This window comes from Brachyistius frenatus, unplaced genomic scaffold (genome assembly GCF_029030835.1).
Source record: "Brachyistius frenatus isolate BFR_SWC_R1_liver_20210118 unplaced genomic scaffold, ASM2903083v1 Contig_7, whole genome shotgun sequence".
NCBI lineage: Eukaryota > Metazoa > Chordata > Actinopteri > Embiotocidae > Brachyistius > Brachyistius frenatus.
This window is the reverse complement of record NW_027210606.1, coordinates 2544362-2564853: the sequence shown is the minus strand read 5'-3', so window position 1 is coordinate 2564853 and position 20492 is coordinate 2544362. Positions and strand designations below refer to the sequence as shown.

The 20492-nt window shown below is 40.6% G+C and overlaps 3 protein-coding genes across 3 annotated transcripts in view; 2 read left to right on the top strand and 1 right to left on the bottom strand.

Moving 5' to 3' along the window:
* Positions 1–1792, top strand: part of LOC138615751 (extracellular serine/threonine protein kinase FAM20C-like) — a 32376-nt gene extending 30584 nt beyond the window's left edge. Inside the window, exons 9-11 of the mRNA XM_069689553.1 lie at positions 117–198; positions 318–377; positions 732–1792. Of these exons, the coding sequence (XP_069545654.1) occupies positions 117–198; positions 318–377; positions 732–981 (392 nt within the window). The 3' untranslated portion in view covers positions 982–1792. The remainder of the gene's footprint in view (positions 1–116; positions 199–317; positions 378–731) is intronic.
* A 3719-nt stretch (positions 1793–5511) lies between these two features.
* On the top strand, positions 5512–12469 carry baiap2l2b (BAR/IMD domain containing adaptor protein 2 like 2b). The gene is made up of 12 exons (XM_069689561.1): positions 5512–5568; positions 6581–6642; positions 7100–7171; positions 7713–7802; positions 7975–8106; positions 8794–8898; positions 9606–9708; positions 9851–10058; positions 10781–10846; positions 11133–11478; positions 11604–11638; positions 12254–12469. Exons 1-12 carry the CDS (start codon positions 5526–5528, stop codon positions 12327–12329), a joined length of 1338 nt encoding a protein of 445 aa, XP_069545662.1. The 5' UTR covers positions 5512–5525; the 3' UTR covers positions 12330–12469.
* A 566-nt stretch (positions 12470–13035) lies between these two features.
* The window catches only part of pvalb7 (parvalbumin 7), a 40981-nt gene continuing 33524 nt past the window's right edge, over positions 13036–20492 (bottom strand). The window contains exons 2-5 of the mRNA XM_069689570.1: positions 15356–15424; positions 14981–15110; positions 14757–14866; positions 13036–13680 (exon numbers count right to left, since the gene is read on the bottom strand). Of these exons, the coding sequence (XP_069545671.1) occupies positions 13655–13680; positions 14757–14866; positions 14981–15110; positions 15356–15424 (335 nt within the window). The 3' untranslated portion in view covers positions 13036–13654. The remainder of the gene's footprint in view (positions 13681–14756; positions 14867–14980; positions 15111–15355; positions 15425–20492) is intronic.

Here is a 20492-nt window from a genome sequence, read left to right as displayed (position 1 = left end):
CTCCAGATGGGTTTTTTTTTGTACAGGGTATTCATAACATATTTACACAGAATGTAAAATAACTTGTTTAATGGAAAAGCAGACGAGTAACCAAATGCTTCTCGCTCGTCGTCTAGGTAACATGGACAGGCACCACTACGAAACGTTTGAGAAGTTTGGCAACAATACTTTTCTCCTGCACCTCGACAATGGGAGGGCGTGAGTACTTCTCTTCTGTTTTTGTGTGTGTTACGTATACTTGTCAGAGTTGTCTTAAAGTAGCATTAAAGCAGTAGGTTTGTCTGTTTGGGACTAAACTGGATCCGTCCTCACTGCAGATTCGGCCGTCACTCCAAAGATGAGCCGTCTATCTTGGCTCCACTGGAACAGTGCTGCAGGTGCAAACACGTCTTCTTGAAATTGCACCTGTGTTTGTTAAAGTCTCTACTTTCTAATCTTTAGGTTAATTTAGTAACTTGTAAAGGTATGTAATTGAGCAAAAGCCAGGTTATCACTGATCATTTTTGTTGCCACTATGTTGTCAAAAATGTATTAGAATATCACAGAAAAATCATAAAGAAAATCTGATATTGCCTAAAAAAAGATGTTCCTTGTTGTTGGTGTTCAAGAACTCGAGAAGCCCCCAAATTCCAACCTCACCATCTTCACCCGGTTGTCTTGTCTTATTTTCATCATTTCTCCCTTCCTAACTTTTTTTTCCTTTCTCCCCGTATCTTTTTCTCTTCCTCCAGGATCCGTCGCTCCACTTGGCAACACCTGCGTCTCCTGTCGCTGCCTGAGTATCGTCTTAGTGATGTCATGAGGGCCTCACTTTCCCGTGATCCCCTTCACAGAGTGGCCCCACTGCTGGCGGAGCCTCACCTCGCTGCTCTCAATCGACGTTTGAAAACTGTGCTCGAGACTGTAAGTCGTTGCCTAAAGCAACAGAGAGGGGATGGTGGTGGTGGAGAGGTCATCTATGATGACCTTGCTTTTATTTGAAAGAAATGGCCACTCCTTCTGTGGAGTGAAGCCTCACCCCTGTGATATGATACCTGTATTTATGATTACACTAGCTTCTGCAAAGTTATAGCCAGAGTTAATGCCAAACACAAAGCCACAAAAACCTAAATTGCATCTTGATGTATTCCAAGTTACAGTAAAACAGCATGTATAAGCAGGGCACAAGGAGATGAGGAGGTGCTGAAGTTTAAAAACCCTCTTTTGTAAATGGATATCACACAGTATACCATATATACGAAAACATTTCCCCTTGTGGGATTAATAAAGTAACTATCGATCTACTGTATCCGTACATTTTAGCGAATGTAATGCAGTGTAATCAGAAACGGGAAATAGTTTTTCTGATGTCAGTATACAAAAAAACTAAATTAGAGTTGTGCCAATTGGCTCCATCTGACTGACTCAGCTGTTGAGGAACAGTCTCCAACAATCTGCAACTGACTCTTCTCACTAATTTAAAGCTGTCGGTTTTCAATCCCTTTTTCATCTGACAATCCTGACAAGTGCTCTGTGCAGTCTGACAAAACCCCGTATCTCCATTCTCCATAAAAAGCCTTGCTCAGTGCACCCAGTGTGTCTCGCGTCCAGCTGCATTGCTCTTTGTTGGGGCCCTTTGCCTAAACACCGGGTGTATTTTTCCTGCAGGTGCTATTTTCAGAGGATTGAACATTCAGTCTTAAAATGGAAATGATGTCAAAATTCGACTATATTTCGTAATGTTCAAGAAATTATAAATGACAAAAAAACTGGTCTGTTACAGGTTCAACTTTTTTGTGTCTGAGTACATATTAATGTAAGGGATTTTTGATTACATGTTTGAGATGCAGGTTTGTCTGACTTGTGATGAACAATAATACTTAAGTTTTAGTTTTATCATTTGTTTTTTCTTTTTGCCTTGTTGTAATGATTCTCCTCAATATTACCAAAGTACTTTAACTGTGCTCACCTGTAGCCTTCTGTTTCAAATGTGGCTTACAGAAACTGTGGCCTTTTTTAATATCTAAATAAATTGTTGTGTTGACACTGACTAAACAAGTGAAATACATGATGAATTAATCACAACAAATGTCCAAAACAGAATAGAAGTGACTCATAAACACAAACTGAAAAGAAGGAAGGAAAAAACAATGTTTTTATTTTCCTTTCTTTCTTAATGGAGTCATTTGGGTTTGTGAACACGCAACAATGCAAATTAAAATGTTTAGGTCTCAGATCCTGAACTTTGATAAAATTGTCATTTAAATTATTCATGGTAGTCATCTGTTAATAATGAAAAGAGCCTCTGGTGGAATAATTTAGTGTGGTTAAAAAAAACAAAAACATCTGAAGCAACATAATCATTTTGAATCACACCTTTAATGCACATTGTTTCAAGAATTTGTCTGTGTCTCATCACGTACTTCTGGTAGTACACTTACATGTAGTACACTTACATGTAGGACACTTATTTGTGTGATGTGGGAATTTCAACAGGGTTGTATTGTCTCAAATCCAACATATCTGCCGGCTTTGTTTTTGGTTATTTTACCAAAAAACTTGTTTTGAACATGTTTTCGTTCCCTCTGTTTCGCACACACAATGAACATACTAATCGCTTCGATCCAACAACAGTATACTAGTACTTAATGAAGAAAAAAGACTTTGTGTGGACGTGTACACTTTGTATTTGTATAGTGCAGCAGCTGCAGCTTTCTCTTGAGAACTTGAGGTCCCTCTCTTTCCGCTACGTAGCCATGATGGTATGAGTACCCTACTCAAGATACTCAAAGTGCACTACATGTCTTCATACTTGATCATTTGAATGCAGTCAAAAGTACGCGATTTGAGGCAGTCTGTGTCTTCAATTTATCTTTCTCATGTTTTTGATTGACTTCGAGAGTCAGAGACTGTAGTTTTCATTTGGGTTCAATATGTTGGTCAATTCACATGATTCTTAATCTTTAAGGTCTCCGGGACGGTTGTGGAGGTGTTTAAATGAACAAGATTAAAATAATTGATCACGTGGAACATTCTATGGACTTCACCTAAATCCACCTAAAACCTTCGTAAAGGTTCGGATTGACCCAGTAAAATTAGACAACTGATTTACTAAGTTTGTTCAAGGGTAAACTTTGAAGGTTGCTGGAATCAGACAAGGAGAAGAAAGAAAAAAAGGAGCAGCGGAAAACAGTTCAAGTTCTCAGGCGTGATCCAAAAAACAGGCAGAACACAAAACAGAGGAATGCAGGACTGTGCTAGCATGACATTACAACAGCCTGGCAAAGTGTGTGGTGGACTACTTAGAGGCTAATGAGCAGAGTGGGAACAGGTGCGCTGAAGGGCGGAGAAGATCGGGTGATGCAGCAGGCAGGTAAAAAGGGCAGGTGGGCGGGGCTTAACTGAAAAGACATGAGAGCAGAAGAGAACAGAAACTAAGGGAAGGAAATCTGGTAAAAACTGTGACAGTGGTTCTGAGCTGCTCTCTCTCTCACACACAAATATCCCCAAAACAAAAATAAACAAGTACACACACACGCACGCACGCACACACACACACACACACACACACACACACACAGATAGCAGAGGGGAGTGGAGGTTGTATTTTACTCAAGCTGACCACAACATCCATACTTTCAAGCAGAGCTGTTGCAAAAAAAAGGGGGTTTGACTCCTAAACAGATTAATAACCATTAATCTATTTGTTGAACAGAGGGAGTGATATATATATATATATATTATTTACATTGTCTTGGTGTGTGATAGATTTGCAGCATATTGCCTGGTGTGAGAGTCGTCTTCTCGTAGTGTTTGAACTGTGAAGAGCAGGTGGTCCTCTTGGTTTTATAAGTAATGTTTTCTAACTGCATTTAAGTACTCAGTATGTAATGTTTTTAAGACAGCAGCTTGTTTCCTCAATGTTGAGGTCCTCCCTTTAGGTGTGAGTCTACATCACAGCTTGTTGAGCAGCTGGCTGTCCTGCGTCTCCTTTCCTTTCAGGGCTCCAATCAATAATTCACCTGGCCCGGTCATATCGATGGCACCTACTCCCTTTTCTGTTCCCCGCACTTTGCTTGCTCGCTCTTTCCATGAAAACTGCTGATGACAAGGGGGTAAAGGAGGTCATTACTGAATGACTGCTACAGGTAGTGAGAGAGAGGAAAGCCCTGTCATTCCATCAGAGCGTTGTTATCAGTCTCTGGACCAACAGCAGCAGTGGGACTGCAGCGAAGGTGACTTTCACTGCCCTCAGACGCTGATATAAACAGGACCCGAGGAAACTTGAGTTTGAATGGGAATACAGACTTTTTACAGAAGTTTATTCTCTCCCTGAAAATCTTTTTTCAAGGCTTTTTTTTTTTTTCCAGCTGAATTTAAGATTATCTCTGAAAGTGGTCACAATGTCGGGAGTGAGTAGTGACCAGCTGCACAAATCAACTTTAACCGTCTACTCGGTGAGTTTATTTTGTGTCATTTTGCTCGACTTAATGGTTTATATCCATGGTGTGGAAACATAGCTGTTAGTATATGGGAGGAAGAATAATGATGTACATCATATTTAAACATGGCCTGGAGGTAAGTGCGCTGTGTTTAGTCACACCTGAATTCATAGCTGGGTTTCTTTGGTGTGTTGCTCGGTTTCTATTGTGTTTGTTGGTTACTGTAGAACCTGATGGAGCACTTCAACCCCGGCCTTCAGAAGCTCGTTGCTCTGGGAAACAGCTACGTTAAGGCTTTCCAAGGTGAGTTGATGTTGTAAAAACAGCATGGTGGCCCAAATATTCGATATGACAGAGATAAAATATGGAATAGCACAGTGGGTGTTGCAGGATTTTGTTGTCTTACTTGTTTGTTCATACCAGCAACGTTAAAAGAACAGGATGTTACATTGATCGTTGAGATCAAGATTGAGACCTTAATAAGTAACTATAAAACATTTAAAAAAAAAAATGATCACAACATTGTAAATACGCTTCATTTGTAGCACTGACATTTCACTGAGTTTGTATTGAGTTGCAGGCTTGAATGAAGTTTGTAGATAAAATATCAGAACGTGTATATATGAGTGTGTTTATGAGTTAGTTTAGAGCAGAACCTTTTGTGTTGTGTCACATTGCGTTTGCTTGTCTGATTTCTGTAATCTCTCCCGCCTACGTTTCCCTTATCTTTATCATATGTGTTACATTGGTAATTGGGTGAGCATCATGCATCATTAATGAACCTCTCTGCCCGATAAAACAAGAACAGGCCGTCAGTCACAGGGCAACAGGGCAGCGGGGGAAAAACTATACCCACTGGCATGGTGCTATTCCTGGACAAAAATCACATATCACATGTCGGCACTGCAAGGCTGGTGTTCATAGGGAAGAATAAATCCACCAAATTAGGAGTGGTTTTACTGGCTGTTTACTGGCTTATAGATTCATAATGTCGTGTCTCTTCAACTTGTAATCTGAGAATCTGTATATGTGTGTGTGTGTGTGTGTTTGTGTTCTGCAGCTTTAGCTGTTTGCAGTGAGGCCTACTTCAGCGCTGTTGCTAAAATGGGTGACCAGGCACTTCACACGCTTTCATCTCGCTCCCTCGGTAGGAGTGTGTGTCAGCGCGTTTGTGTATATTTGTATGTCCTCGGTGGCCAAGTGCTCTATCAAGTTCATGTCAAGCCCAATCATGCAGGCTACATTATAAAATACCACATGCAATCAGTAACCTTAAAATATTGCGCCCCCACCATTGTTGTGTGTTCACATGTTGTGTGTGTGTGTGTGTGTGTGTGTGTGCGTGTGCGTGTGCGTGTGCGTGTGCGTGTGTGTGTGTGTGTGTGTGTGTGTGTGTGTGCGTGCGTGTGCGTGTGCGCGCGCCTTCTCATTGTGCACAGTCGCCTACTAGTGCATGCATGAGCACACATTTTCCACCAGCTTCACTTTCACTCTGACCCCGGGGATGTGTGATAGCATTGTTAGCGGCACTTAGCATTATGCTAACGCGCCCCCCATTAAGAGTGTGTGGGCTCGTACGTCAGTGCTCGCAGAGCACGACACACGTGCTCCTGCGAGGTTGGCTAACCGAGAAGGTCAGGGAGCCACGGTGTGACCCGAGGCCCTATTGAGTGGCGTCCCTTGAATTATCGATGAGGACAGTCTTTCAGCTGCACTCAACTCATTAGCTCAACCACAATGCATGACATTAGACAAGGCCCGAGGCACCCATAATATAAAGGCTTGGCTAACTGTCCACCATCTTAGCAGTCCAGCAACTTCGATCAAAAGAATCTCTTGATGACTCCAGTGTTGAATTGTGTTAAAGTCATACTATATCAAATTACTAACGTCCCACTAACATATTCATTTATGTAAATTCACACAAAATGAGTGAGAGCATGACACCAGTGGGCAAACTGATCTTTGAGATTTAGAAAAATAACATATCACTTTCTACAAATGGCTATTTCACTGTGCTGAATAATTATAAAAAAAAAAAAAAACAGTACAACATACTATTATAAACTATTCAGAACTTCTGATGCATCACTGTTTTTAAAAATGTGATGATCTGACCTTGTGTCGGACATTAGTCTATTTTTTTTTTCTTTAAACAGGGGACGTCCTGATCCAGATATCAGAGACACAGAGGAGACTCACGGCAGAGATGGAGGGAGTGGTCAGTACATTTCCGCAATAAACACAATTTCTGCAGTCTTCAAAATGCTCATTAAATCTAGAATTTAATTGCATCAAACAGGTTAACAATGTCGAAAAATCTTTTCAGTTGTTTTAATGATTACATTTTAATTTGGGAGTTCAGTTAATGTTGGATTCTGATATAATCCCTTTTCACTTGTTACAAACTGGTGAACCAGAGCTGAGACTCACGCAAAGCTTTCAGGAGATTGTCCTTGCATTTCATTTCTTGTTTGAAATCCATTCTGCTGCTTAAGCCTTTGTGCATAACTGTGGTGGATTAAAAAAAAAAAAATTAAAAAGTTGGCCCGTGGAAGGATCACATAGATACAGATTTTAGTCAAACAAGACAATCAATCTGATAATGAAAAGTACTGTTTGAATAATGGGAGAGTTTCCACACTTGTTTGGCTGCACTGTCTTTCTTCCTGCTATAGTTCCGATGGTTCCAGATAGAAGTGTTGCAAGCGATGGAGAAGAATATCAAGCTGGATGAGGAGTACATTGAGGTGAGTTTTCAGGAGGGGAAAACCTCATGTTTGTGTCTCTGGCATTTGGAAACTTTAAAGTTTGGTTTCCAGGTAACAACTAGAAGTTAAATGCTTGTTGTAACATGTAACCGATTAAAACCACAGCCTAACATAATTGAGCAGGACACCTCAGACACCAGTCATATGATTTCTTAAGATGTATTTGTAAATTCACTGATAGCACAATAGCCAGCACTTTAATACATTATAAATCACTTTTAAAACAAAGCCAGACTGGCCTTTTTGTGGGATTAAAACCGTCAGCGCTACGACCTGAACCTTGGAGCTTCTGGTTCGTTCGTCAGGAATGTTGACTTCAGAGTAGATTAGGAATAAGGCAAGGTGAGCTGGTGAGCTGGTGAGCTTGGGCACGCTGCCTCACCGACAGCAGAAGCGGGTGAGAGGAGAGAGGGAGAGAGAACAGCTGATCAGTAACAGCAAAAATATTTTTCGCTGCACCTCTTACAAGAAAATTCAGGAAAATGTGTCTGTCTTAAATTGAACTTTTTGTGTGCTGCAGGGTAGCCGCAGAGTGTATGAGCTGGAGGTGAGGAACCAGGCCGAGGCTCTGGAGAAACAGCTCAGACGAGGAACCTTCAGAGACTCTCTGGTAGTCACTCAAACACATACAGCTTCATACATACGCTTACACACTCAAACACATACGGTCTAATGGACATAATGTACATCCACACACACACAGCTCAGTAGCAATACTGTCCCAATGTATGCATGTCATGTCATTTCTTTTATGCCTATGTCATCCCTTTGTGTGTTTTTAGGAGAACAGTGAGTACATGTTGTACCTGAGGCAGAGTCAGCAGGAGATCCTGAAGGAGGAGGAGAGGAGGTATCGCTTCTTGGCAGAGAAACACTGCGGCCTCACTCAGTCACTACTGTTCCTAATAAACAAGGTACACACACACACACTTGCCAGCAACACCCAATGACAGCGAACCAAAGAGCTTTTGCCTTTATGTGTTATGATGCTGCCTCAGTTTGAAATAGTTCAGTCTCTTTCCTAACCTGATGTAAAAGTAACAGATCAAGGTTCATGCAATTTGAGCACAATATTACTCAGCAAGGTTAGTTTCATCATTTAGAAATGATACATTTGGGTTAATATGCACTTTCTGTACACCAGAAAAAAAATAAGATCTCTTATATTGTTATGACATTAAATGAAGGGAATTTTTGTGGGAAAAAGGTGGGACTATTCAGTTAAAGTGACCTTTTGCAATAACGAAATGTTGTACAGTACATAGTAAATAAACATACTGATTAATACAAGATCTCGCTGTGACATATGACTGTTGATGCATTTGATGATACTGAGCTCAGTTTTTACTACACTTGAGTCTGTGATCCATCACCAGGTGAGGGTGTAGTGAAGGTAAGTGTTCTTAATGCCACACTGAGACGCTGAGCTGCCCAGTATTATTATTCCATCCATGTGACAGCATGTTAATTGCTTGATTATCTGATGAAACTCACGTCTCAGTGCCCATTATCTCATCTACTGAGGCGTATGTGTTAATGTTGTTGCTGCCGGACCAGAGTTGAGATTTAATGAGGTGTTCACCTCTTCCATCTGTTTTCAGACCGGTGCGTCTCTCCAGCAGAAGGCAGACGGATGGAAGGAGAAAGTGAACGAGACCAGAGGATCCGTATCTCGAACTCCCACCCATTTGGACCAAGAGGCGCAGGTACTAACGCTTCATCGGGTTTAGTCATTTATTTATATCCAATGGGAGCATAACACTTTAGTGAATTAGTATTCAATGCACTACGGAACTTTAAAAGACTGTGGTTACTTCATTGATGTCTGTATGGAGCCTCATACTGCACACCCTGCTGTGTTCAAGGTGCTACAAATGATCAGATTACAGATTAGTCCCTTATTTGAAATGTATTTATTTAAATAATATAATATAATATAATATAATATAATATAATATAATATAATATAATATAATATAATATAATATAATATAATATAATATAATATAATATAATATAATATAATATAATATAATATAATAATTCGTCCATGTGTTTGATACTCTGGTCCAGTGGCAGTTAAAGTACTTTCAGAGTAAAACATCAACAGGAAGTGTTGAATTTATACGATTTTATTTTTAAAGAATTAAATAATTCCTTAATTTGAACTGTTTTTTGTGAAGTGCATGTTTAGTGCATGTTATGATCATGGATCATGGACGATGGCGTGCAGTTTTTTCGACAGCAGACTGTGTGGCTCTGTACAGATCTTCCAACTCAATCCAGCACCAACAGCAGCTTGCTTGTGGTTTCATCAGCTGCTATTAACTTCATCTTCCCACTGAAAGAAAATCTTGTTCCGCCACATTTCAAATAAAAGTTAATTTATGATCTGTACGTTGTGTCTGCTCAGCTGCGAGGTTCAGTGAGCTCCCTGCTGCAGACGGTAGCCAGAGATGAAGACATGTCCTGGGCCAGACGGGAGCAGCAGGCGCTGGGCAGAGTGCCCTCTAGAGGTGGGAGATAGACGCACAAATTGCAATTGCTGTGTATTAAAACTGTATGTAATACTTTGAATCCAAAGAAGATTATTAGTTTTTGCTTGTATATTCACCTTTTCCTCTCCTCTTTCCTCCTTCATGTCTCCTCTCACTCCAGCACCGTCTCCCATCCCCAACCGCTCTCGCTCCAGCTCAGTGGGGGAGTCTCTGGGTCTGGGAGGAGGGAGAGCCATGAGAGCTCTGGTGTCTCACCCCTCCTCATCCAACCCAAAGCTTCTACCGTTCAACAGGGGAGAGACTATCACCGTACTGGTCCAGGAGCCACGTAACGGCTGGCTGTACGGACGCACTGACAGCAGCCTGCGGTGGGTGGCTAAAATACAAGATTTCTGTGCTTACATGGAGGTGAAGAAGACAGTTTTATAATGTTTCTCCCCCATTTTAAACTGAAATGATCTGAGCCTACATCAGAAGAAAGAACTGCAAGTTTTTCTTCTGTGACTGCCACAACCTTCGCTGTACAACCTTCTCTCTCCTCCTTGTTATTGACAATGACAGTGAAGTTATTCACAGGGATTAATAAGATATTCGACATAATGGAAACAATACTGTTCATTTATCCCGAGAACCAGATGTCTCTCAATGCTGATTACTCACTCGCTGAGGCAGTAGGTTGATGGCCTTGGAAAGTTGAAAATAGTCAGAGTGTTTTGAAAAGCGAAATGTCAGAGCCTATGTAACAGCTGAGTCACGGTATTGATCAGCAGTTCAGCAAACCCACACGTCGTTTTTTGCAATCAGGCCGTAAAGTTATTAATTTTCACCACTTTAAACTGAGATGAAGCTTGAAATGTATTTTTACGTAGGTATTTGTTTGGCATTGACAGAAGAGGTGCAGTAAAACGAAAGTTTTGTAAAGTAGGGCAGAAACATTATGTGTTGAGCTTATGAGTGCACCTGTACATTAATTTCTATAAAAGTGTTGATTGTTTGATAGAATATTTTACAGTTTGTAGTCCTCGTAGAAGAGCAAGAGGATAGTCGAAGCTTTCTGTTGTGTAATCTGTGACTGTTTTATTTCCTCCAGTCAGGGCTGGTTCCCTGCTGCATATGTGGCCCCTATTGAGGAGCTCTCCAACACTTTATCTACAAGGTAGGAATTTCTTTACAGAATTTTAGATGAAAGAAACTGATCTCCACAAGTATAGTGGCCAACATTTCTGTCTTTGTCCTGACACCATAAGAAAAGACTGTTGACTCACAGGAATCACACCCCAGTACGTCTGTAGTATAAATCTATATTTAGGTTGCTGCGCGGTAAAAAAAGAAAAGTGGGAAAAGAGATTTAATATTACGTTATTTTTCAGCAAAACAGTCCAGATCATTGTCCGGTTATGAATCACAAAAATGTCCTTTATTTTCCTGTTTTACTCCCACAGTGGGGGTTCTCTAAGAAGCCACAGTATGAACAATCTGCTGGACTCCACTGACACCTTCACTGACCAATCAGAGAGCAAGAGTTATGGTGCTATCCCGCCCCCGGCCACGCCCATCCGCAGAGCCTCTGTGGACTTCCGGCCGATCTCTCCGCTGCCTGAGAAGAAGGCAGAAGCGGCGATGGAGACGAAGCCGAGTCAAACAAACAGCTTCACCGAACACCAACCTCCACCTCCTCCTCCACCGCCGCCTCCTCCACCCAGTCAGAATCTGAGAAGGGGCTCAGTAGACGTTCGACCAATCTCTCCTCTCCCTGAGAGGAAGGGGGAGTCACCATCTGACGTCCAGGTACTACACATTTAATTATGTGGAGAATGGCCTCCCAGAAAACGACTTGCGCTATTTAAAGAAGTGCTATTGTGCTAATTGAATGTTTTTTGGTTGTTTACACTGACAAACCTCTCTTTTGGTAGGCATTGTCACCACCTGAAAACCCGTTGTTTCCCAGGTAATTCTCGGTGTGTATGGGCTGACAGGAAAAACTAAAAGTTTGTATTGCTTGGATTGAGTGTATAATTACTTTCAGTACCCGAGTCTTTGAGTCTTGGAAACCCTTTGTCTCAAGTGATCCCCTTTCAATACACATATACAGTACCTGAATGTATGTATTAGGAGTATGAGGAGTAATGGGAGTGTGCTTGTCACAGTTTTGTTCAATAAGAATACAGCTAAATACATTTTGGGAATTATCTTTCTTGGCATGAAAATGATCAAAAACATAACTCTTAAATACTGGGTCATGTTTAAAGGGCAGGTGCGTGTATTTTGTAAATGCACTTTATAAGTTTTGGTGATGACGATGCACCATCTACAAAACATCTACAATCCCAATTTCAACCACAACTTTTTAAAACAGTAAATCACTGTGAAATGTTCGAAAAATGAGCTGTGAAGCACGCTCACTGCCACAGTCAAAGTGCACCATCCTCACGCTGCGACCTGGTGTCAGTTTCCTGACCTGGAGTGTGTGCATGTGTTGTGTATGTGGTTTATTTGTCTTGGCAGAAGGTTGGTTGAGCATGTGGGGTATTGTGTGACATTTTCCATCATCCTCTCGTTTCAGAGGCACAAACCCATTTGCCACTGTAAAGCTTCGCCCCACGACGACCAACGACAGATCTGCTCCTCGGATCCCCTGATCTGTCAGCACTCGTGCCGGCGGGGTTCGTAACTGACGCCGCCAGATCAGGTCGTAGAGGCAGGATATGCATTTTTGTTTCAGGAGAATGTAGTGACATCTCTGAAATGTGAAAGATCTGAGGCAGATGGCCAGAAGAGGCTGGGGGGGAGGGAGGGGGGGAGTTTTTGTACAGTGTTAGATAGTAGGAGCTATTTCTTTACCAAAAGCAAAAACATTATACCGTAGTGCATCTAAGAAATTAATACAAAATAAAATAGTTGTTTTAAACAATTCTGTACAGTATTTATGTTTTTATTTTCGTAGGTTTTTGTCTTTTATGCTGAAAATAAAGAAGTTAGAAGATCAGTGCTGCTCTGTCGTCTAAATAGCTTAGCATAAAGACTGGAAACGGGAGAACTAGTAGCTCCGTCCTGTTGAAACACGCCAGGCTCGCTCTTTTCCCCTGATTTGATTCCTCATGCTAAGCCACCTTGCTGCTTGCTCTAGCATCCTTTTTAGTGTCCGTACATGAGAGTTGCATTGATCTTCTCATTAAGATATAAGCAAGCAAAGCTAGTAGACATATTTCTCAAAAAAGTTGAAGTTAAATTTGTAACTTTCTTTACCGTCCTGTTGGTAGACATGTTTTGCAATGTTCAGTGCGTGTATGTTTTGTGAGTTCAATGTTTTGTGTTCGCTGTGAGTATCAATAAGTAAAGAGACAGTTACTCAAGTTTTTCTTTATTATCATTTCTTACTGATATCTTTTCTCTCTTCACAGCTCTCCTTATATATGATTTCAGTCACTACATCATCTGATCAGAGGCATTGACTGATGGGGGGGGGGGGGTAGAGGAGAGGAGGTGAGGTGAGGGAGGTGAGGGAAGGTGGATGAGGAAGAGGAGTGGGCAGAGAGTGCACTGAACATCCAGAAATAAAAACCAATCAAGACAAAATGCACAACCTGAAATACACAGAGGAAGGAAATTAAGATTTAAGGAGTCTGTAAAACATCTACACCATCTACAGCACTAGTACCACCTGTTTTTAGACCACAGACTATCCTCATGAACTCATTAAGAATGATTCTGAATTCCATACAGCATGTGTGGTTAAATATATATAAAAAAAGAAAAAAAAAGAAAAATGAAACTTGTGCCTGTGATGCCTGTATGTTCCTCCTCATGGTGACTCCCCGCTGGCCTGTTTTGCAGAGAGCAGGCCTGGTCTGACTCCAAATGTGGGTCCACAGGGAGGTAAGAAGAGTTTGAAGGTGGCAGTTACAAAATATGAATGCAGGGGTGAAGAGGAGGAGGAAGAAGAAAGGGGATGTTCATCTGTCCCCTACTCATGCACCAAGGTCTCAAACTCTGGAAAAAATAACGACGACAGAACAAGAATGAAAAAGTGCACAAATGATGAGGCAAACTCTACAGACCTACAAAGGATAAAGCTGACATTATTCCTCATCAATTAAATTACCTGATCCAACTGTATGACATCATCTGTGTTCCCATAGTCTGATATTGAGTTCAATTATTGAAAAAAAAAAAAACTGTTAGAAATACTTCAGAGAGCCACACCGTTGCCCTGGGTGACATATTCCTACATAATCATGACCACACATTGCAGTGGGTTTTTATATCAGTCCTATACCCACTGTACACTGTAAATATTACCTAAAGTGCCATAGTGAATATTGCCTTAAAGAAGCTCCCAACAAATGGTATTTACTTCCATTTAAGTAACGTTTCTACAGTTCCCACCTTTTTTAGGAATCTATTTCGCCATGTGACCGGTTTTAAAGATTTTATCATATTGAATAAACTAAAATGGGCTCAGGGCTAAGTTGAGAGATATTGATAATCGGACAAATCTATTGTTGATTCTAGTTTTTTAAAGAAATTTGCTGAATATGAAAACTATGAAATAATGTCTCTCGTCATTTTAAGTCAAATTAGTTCATGTATGTGTCCCGCACTTTAAAAACTTAACATCCTGTAAATACCAGGACGGCTGAACAGCACTGCTACCACATCAGAAATTGTATTTGTGTGATTGTGAACTAAAAACAAATGAGCCAGCTTTGACTTCTTCTTTTTTTTTTTTTTTTTATGTAATATTGATCCCAGCTTCCACTGCTGAAGTTGAATTGTTTCTTTGTAGCTTCAAACCTCAGGATACATTTCTTGTATTCGATGCAGTTTCAGGTAAACCGTATGCAACATCCTCTTTACAACCAGCAGCAGCAGGGATTAGACAGATGGTACGAGAAGTTTATAAAAAAAAAAAATCCCAAACAGCATTTGGGATCCAGGACCAATTTGTCACTCGTGTGATGAATGGAGCTACTGAAACCCACTTTTAACCTTCACCCTCCCTTCCACTCCACCCGCGTCCTTCTCTCCCTTCTGTTACACTGTGTAATGTTTCTCCTTTCTCTCACCGTCAATGCCGATCTTTCCATCTCCATCTTTGTCTGCGGCTTTGAGGAATGCTCTTGTCTCAGAGTCAGTCAGATCTCTGCCCTCCTTGGCAAAGCCCTTTAGTACAAACCTGAGAAAAGTACAGGGCGTCACAGTGTTAAGAAACACATACCGGCGTGCAGAACATCGACCTTCTCACCAAGCCTGCTTTCTGTGTGTTTTTGTGCCTCTGTGAGTCCCTTACTTGAGCTCCTCCTCCTCTATGAATCCACTACCATCCACATCCAGAACCCTGAAGACCATCTTGACGTTTTCAGCTGACATGGCCTTCATTCCCACCATTTCAAAGAACTTTTTAGGGTCAAATGTCTCTCCTACAAAAGACAAAGCAAAAGGTACATACTTGACATCAGAGGGCATCATAAATTGTTGAACCAGAAATTCTTCTACAGATGCAGAGCAAGTTGTTTTTTTTAACACTTAACAACTCGATTCACAAATCTATTAAAACGATGAAAATGTGTGTGAAATATACTGTCAGTGTTCAAGGCTAACGTCTGGTACTTTGTAGGTCTGCTGCTACCGATAATAACGTAGTGACTCTACGACGGTTACTGACCTGCAAAGGCATCAAGAGCTTTCTTGATCTCCTCAGCTTTTAACAGATCTGTCATTGACATTTTGCCAGCTGGAGAGGGGGACAGAAAAAGTGAACGTGAGTAATGGGATCATATTTCCAAGAGGTGAGTGTTGACAAACGGAGTGAAAGATTGATACAAAAGATAAAACCTTCAAACTCCTAACGTTGTCAGTGAAAAGTATGTTGGTTGTTAGAAAACAAACTGGAGCTCCAGCTCAGACATAAACTATAACTACAGTAAAAGAAGGCAAATGAATATGTTTGTTGGTTGGAGATGATGCAAACAAACGAACACACGGAGAATTTTGACCCCGTTGTGCCTGGTAGAAAAACCTTAAGGCATTCAAGAGATGGTCATAGTTATGAATTTAAGACACACACACAACCACAACATCTAACCATTTGATGTATTATTAGCATAAACTCAGATAAGAACCCAAACTGTTCTAAATTCATCACAGGACTCTTCATACGTTTATAACTTTGTGTCTGCACAAACACAAGACGCTACAGCACTGGTGCATCTGACCGGAGGGTTGCATCAGCCAGACTGTGTTCACACACAATATACAGTCATGCGTTGTCCACTGTGTGTCCACAATATTTGTCTTTGACTACAGATTCCATCTGTATAACAAGAAGACAAAAGAGACAGTGATGTCCTTACAACATTACTGAGACATGACAGATGTACAGTCTTCCAGAAAATGAAAGATTAGAATTGTAATACGTAACAATCTAACACAATTTGAGGGAAAAGGTCCATTTCTTCTCCAAAATGTTTTGGATTCCAAGTTATCACACTTCATTGGGCACAGAGTCACAACAAGTGCAGCTCAGTTGATGCTCTGTGAATGTTTAGACGCTGGACTTTTGTTTAGATTTTATAAAGGCGTTCAATGTCCATTAATCCAAAATATAAAACTAAAGTATTTATATAAATGGAAGACACACGGTGTGAGGTATTTGACCCATAAATCTTACCAGTAAAAATACTCAACAAGATTGTGATTGTCCTGTGCAGCTACATGTGTCCAGTACAAATGTGAAAGATGTAGCTGCATGTTGGTGACTCTTTCCTTCTTTTATTAAAAAAAAAAAAAAAAAACTCCTGTTAGTTCTGTTAGTTGCAGTACATGGCAGTAGCCTGGAGATGTCAGTAAGTGTCACCACCGAGCTGAAGGATCCCGGTCTCCTGGTTTGACTGTTTAGAGCTCAGGGAACAAGTGTTGAGTTGTCAAGACAGATGTTGGATGTGTTTTGTGTCTGTGAGACAACCGAGCTCCCATTAGTATGTAGGAGCGTGTCTCACCCATCGTGCCTCGGTGAGGATATGTGTGCATGAGGCTTGCAGAACCCCAGGGGGATCATTTCAACGGTCCCTCTTCAGGGTTGCACCATCTTGGCCCCAACTAAATACTCCACCTCCCCGACCAAAGGACAGAGTGAAAACAGAAATTCACAGTCGTCCTCTTTCTTCCTGTCCAGTCTACTTCTTCTCAACTTTCTCGACACCTGTTATGCATCTGACTTTCGGCAGCAAAAGACAATTAGTGAGCATCTATTTGTGGGTTTTGAGATGTCTTGAGTTGTGTGATTTTTTTCCTTTTCCATCTCTGAGATAGTGTCTCACCACCGAGCTGAAGGATCCCGGTCTCCTGGTTTGACTGTTTAGAGCTCAGGGAACAAGTGTTGAGTTGTCAAGACAGATGTTGGATGTGTTTTGTGTCTGTGAGACAACCGAGCTCCCATTAGTATGTAGGAGCGTGTCTCACCCATCGTGCCTCGGTGAGGATATGTGTGCATGAGGCTGATGTCATCAGCTTCAGATGTCTCCGGTCTTTTGGTTTGTTTAACACAGAAAGGGTTTGATTCCTAATTTCATCTTCAGTTTATTCAACAGTAAACTAAGAGTGACAGTTCCAGTGTCTGTAAAGGTAAAAAAAAAACAAAGGTAAAAATTTCACAGACAGCATGACATGCATCTCAGTCATCCCTGGCAGTGATTGACAACCTTCCTATAGCCTGATGGGAAGTTCACAGGCTTTTTCTTTGACTGAGGTTTGTAGACGATAAGTGCGCTTATCATCATTTTCATCATTTCTCCTGCATCATGTCCCCTACAGTCCCCTCACTGTAGCCCAAAAAGTAAAAGAAAAAGCAATGCAGACAGGATGACTCTGCTATTAATCCTGTAGTGAAGACTACAGCCTCCGTGATGGATAAATAAGGATATATTTTAGCATGCCTATCCATCAAATGACAGACTTTCACTGGGGATTGAAAGGCAATTCCTGCCTGCAAGTGAGCTATAAATAAACACTACTAGTTGGATGTTAAACAATGAGTTGTGAGAAAAGTAGCTTCAACACTTGTAGTCTATTTTTTTTTTTTCCTGAAGAAGGCATCAGTTAATAATTTGAAGAGCAGGTCAACACTGGCTGTGAAATCCAGTCACCTATATTCCCTCAAAGCTAAAAAAAAAAACCCTCCACAAGGAAAAGATTACGATCGTAGTAATTCAAAGCACAGCAGGTGTATTAATCACAAAGTATATCTTATTAACGGTAGTCAGTGCCTCCTTTTCAGAAACAGCCCAGTCAAAATAGCAACAACAATGAAGAACATCTCAAACATGCATTAACTACTGTTCTTAAAGTCACTGCTACCGTGCCACGATGTTGTGCATAGACACCTGTTGTTGGTGATCCATGAGCCAAGAAAATACCCATTAGACCAACACCTGCTCCTCACATTACCTTTTATTTGATACAAGTGACCACAGAGCTGAAAAGAATGACAGGGTGACAACACAGCAAAGTATGGAGAGTCAACATAGAAACAAACTAATGTCAGAAAATGAATCCCAAATTGCACCCAGAACAGTTCTGTGTTTGAAAGAAGTACGAAACTGCTTTAAGTTGTTGTCAGAAAGAGATTCGACTTCACTATTTGTGACTTTAGAAGTTGTTATTGCTGGTCCCAACCTCCATTTACTTAATTAAGTAAGATTATATGGATTCACAGAAACCCATTGAATACATAAGAATACTGGCAATAATATTTTTTTATGATGTGTTGACAATGTCTGAATATTTTATTTTGTTATATTCAGTACATTTTTATTTATTGAGTACATAATTGTTGGTTTTTAAGTTGTTTTTTTTGTTTTTTTTTTAGTTTTTTTTTTACATATATAAATCTTACAAATCTAAATCAATGATGCTTGTGATAGATTTTCTGAGCCAGTTGAGTTTGTAGCACAGCATTCACCCAGAGTACCACACAGAAGAACTAATGCTATCAACTCTGCAGCTACAGAATATTTTATTACTTTGTGTCAATCTAGCTTCATTATTTATACTCCTAAAAAAACGTATTTCATTCAGTTGCAACATATCTGCTTGTCACAGATATTCCCAGAAATCATCGCACGACCTGATTGTTCTTTGTACTTTTTTTTTCAAACAGCTTTTTTCCGCTACAGCCACTAATTGTTCTGTTTCATCTTACCTGAATGAAGTGGTGGATGAATGCAGCTGAGAGGAAAGAGGAAAGGTGATGGAGGGAGACTGAAGAAGAGAGAAGGGTTGGAGATGGAGGTAAGATGAACAAATTGAGGGGAGAACACAATAAGACTTTTATAATTGCCTCCAAACACACACACTTACCCCATATACGCCCACGCACCAACCGCATCCCCACCTCTCAGTATTCCCTCTATTTTGAGAAAGGGGGGGTTGTAAAGGCATGACGCAAACACTGTTTGTGTGATCTCTTTCTCTGCAGTACTAACAAACCACACGCAGACCTATAAATAATCCCACTTTATCAGACTGCCGTCGGACCTCATCTCGCTTCTTCTTTTGTTTCTGCACACATCTGTCCTTTAAGCTCTTATCTGCTGTGATCTCATCTCTTTTCTTTGTGTTATGCAACTTGCGTTGTCTCACTGCCACACTTGCTTTTATTTTGAAAAATGTCAGATGGAGATTTGAGATAAAAGAAGAGCACTTAAACTGCAGTTTGACAGTTTTCTAATGTTCCAGTGAACAAATAATACCGAGTATAAATACAGACAAATAGTAGAAATCCTGTGCATTAGACGTTGTCCTGTCCCTCTAGAACACACTAAAATAGAAATATTTGATTTAATATTATGTTATATTTAACTTTTTTTCCCCGTTAATTCAAATTAGTTAAAGATGGAGAGGCACGGCCTGGTATCACGCCACAGTGTGCAATACATGCATTAGTCCAATAGAGGATATCGTATCAGTGTCACGTTTTTCCTGGCCTAGGCTTGAAAAGTACACGCATGTATGACCAGGGCCGAAGACGAAGGTCACGTGACGAGTGGTTGGACGAAACAAACACAGGACACAGGACGGGTGTTTGAGGTCGAGAGAAAGTAAAAGTCCACATGGATTTCTTAAGCAAATAAGTTACTTTCATTGTGTGATATATTTAACGTACTTATACGTCAAGTAACTTGCATGATGTACGTAATGTTACTTAACATAAAATACTTACATAAAATACCTTATTTTAAGCCAAACTATGATCTTTTCCAAACCCTAAACACCTGGTTTTCGATGCCTGAACCTAAAGCACATTTCTTTTCACGTCCAGGCGAGGCAAAACGTGACAATGACACGGTATCACATGGTCTGACGTGATATCGAGTTAAAAGGCGTTATGGAAATGTAGAAATGGAAAAAGGGATAGTAATTTCTCAACTTTATTTATAGAAAATAATGAATGACCATTTTGTAACATACAAAACTCCAACACAGCAAAAGCCACACACACACACACACACACACACACACACACACACACACACACACACACACACACACACACACACACACACACACACACACACACACACACACACACACACACACACACACACACACACACACACACACACACACACACACACACACACACACTTCTGTCTTACACTGAGCTTGCACCTCAGCTTTTATTAAGAAAGAAAATGTTTTTTTCATCATAAATGTTCTGAGGAGTAACGCGTAATGATTGCTGTAACCAGCGCAGCCTGAGTGGTATTATTGATCATCAGAACTGCTTTCTATGAGCTTAGAAA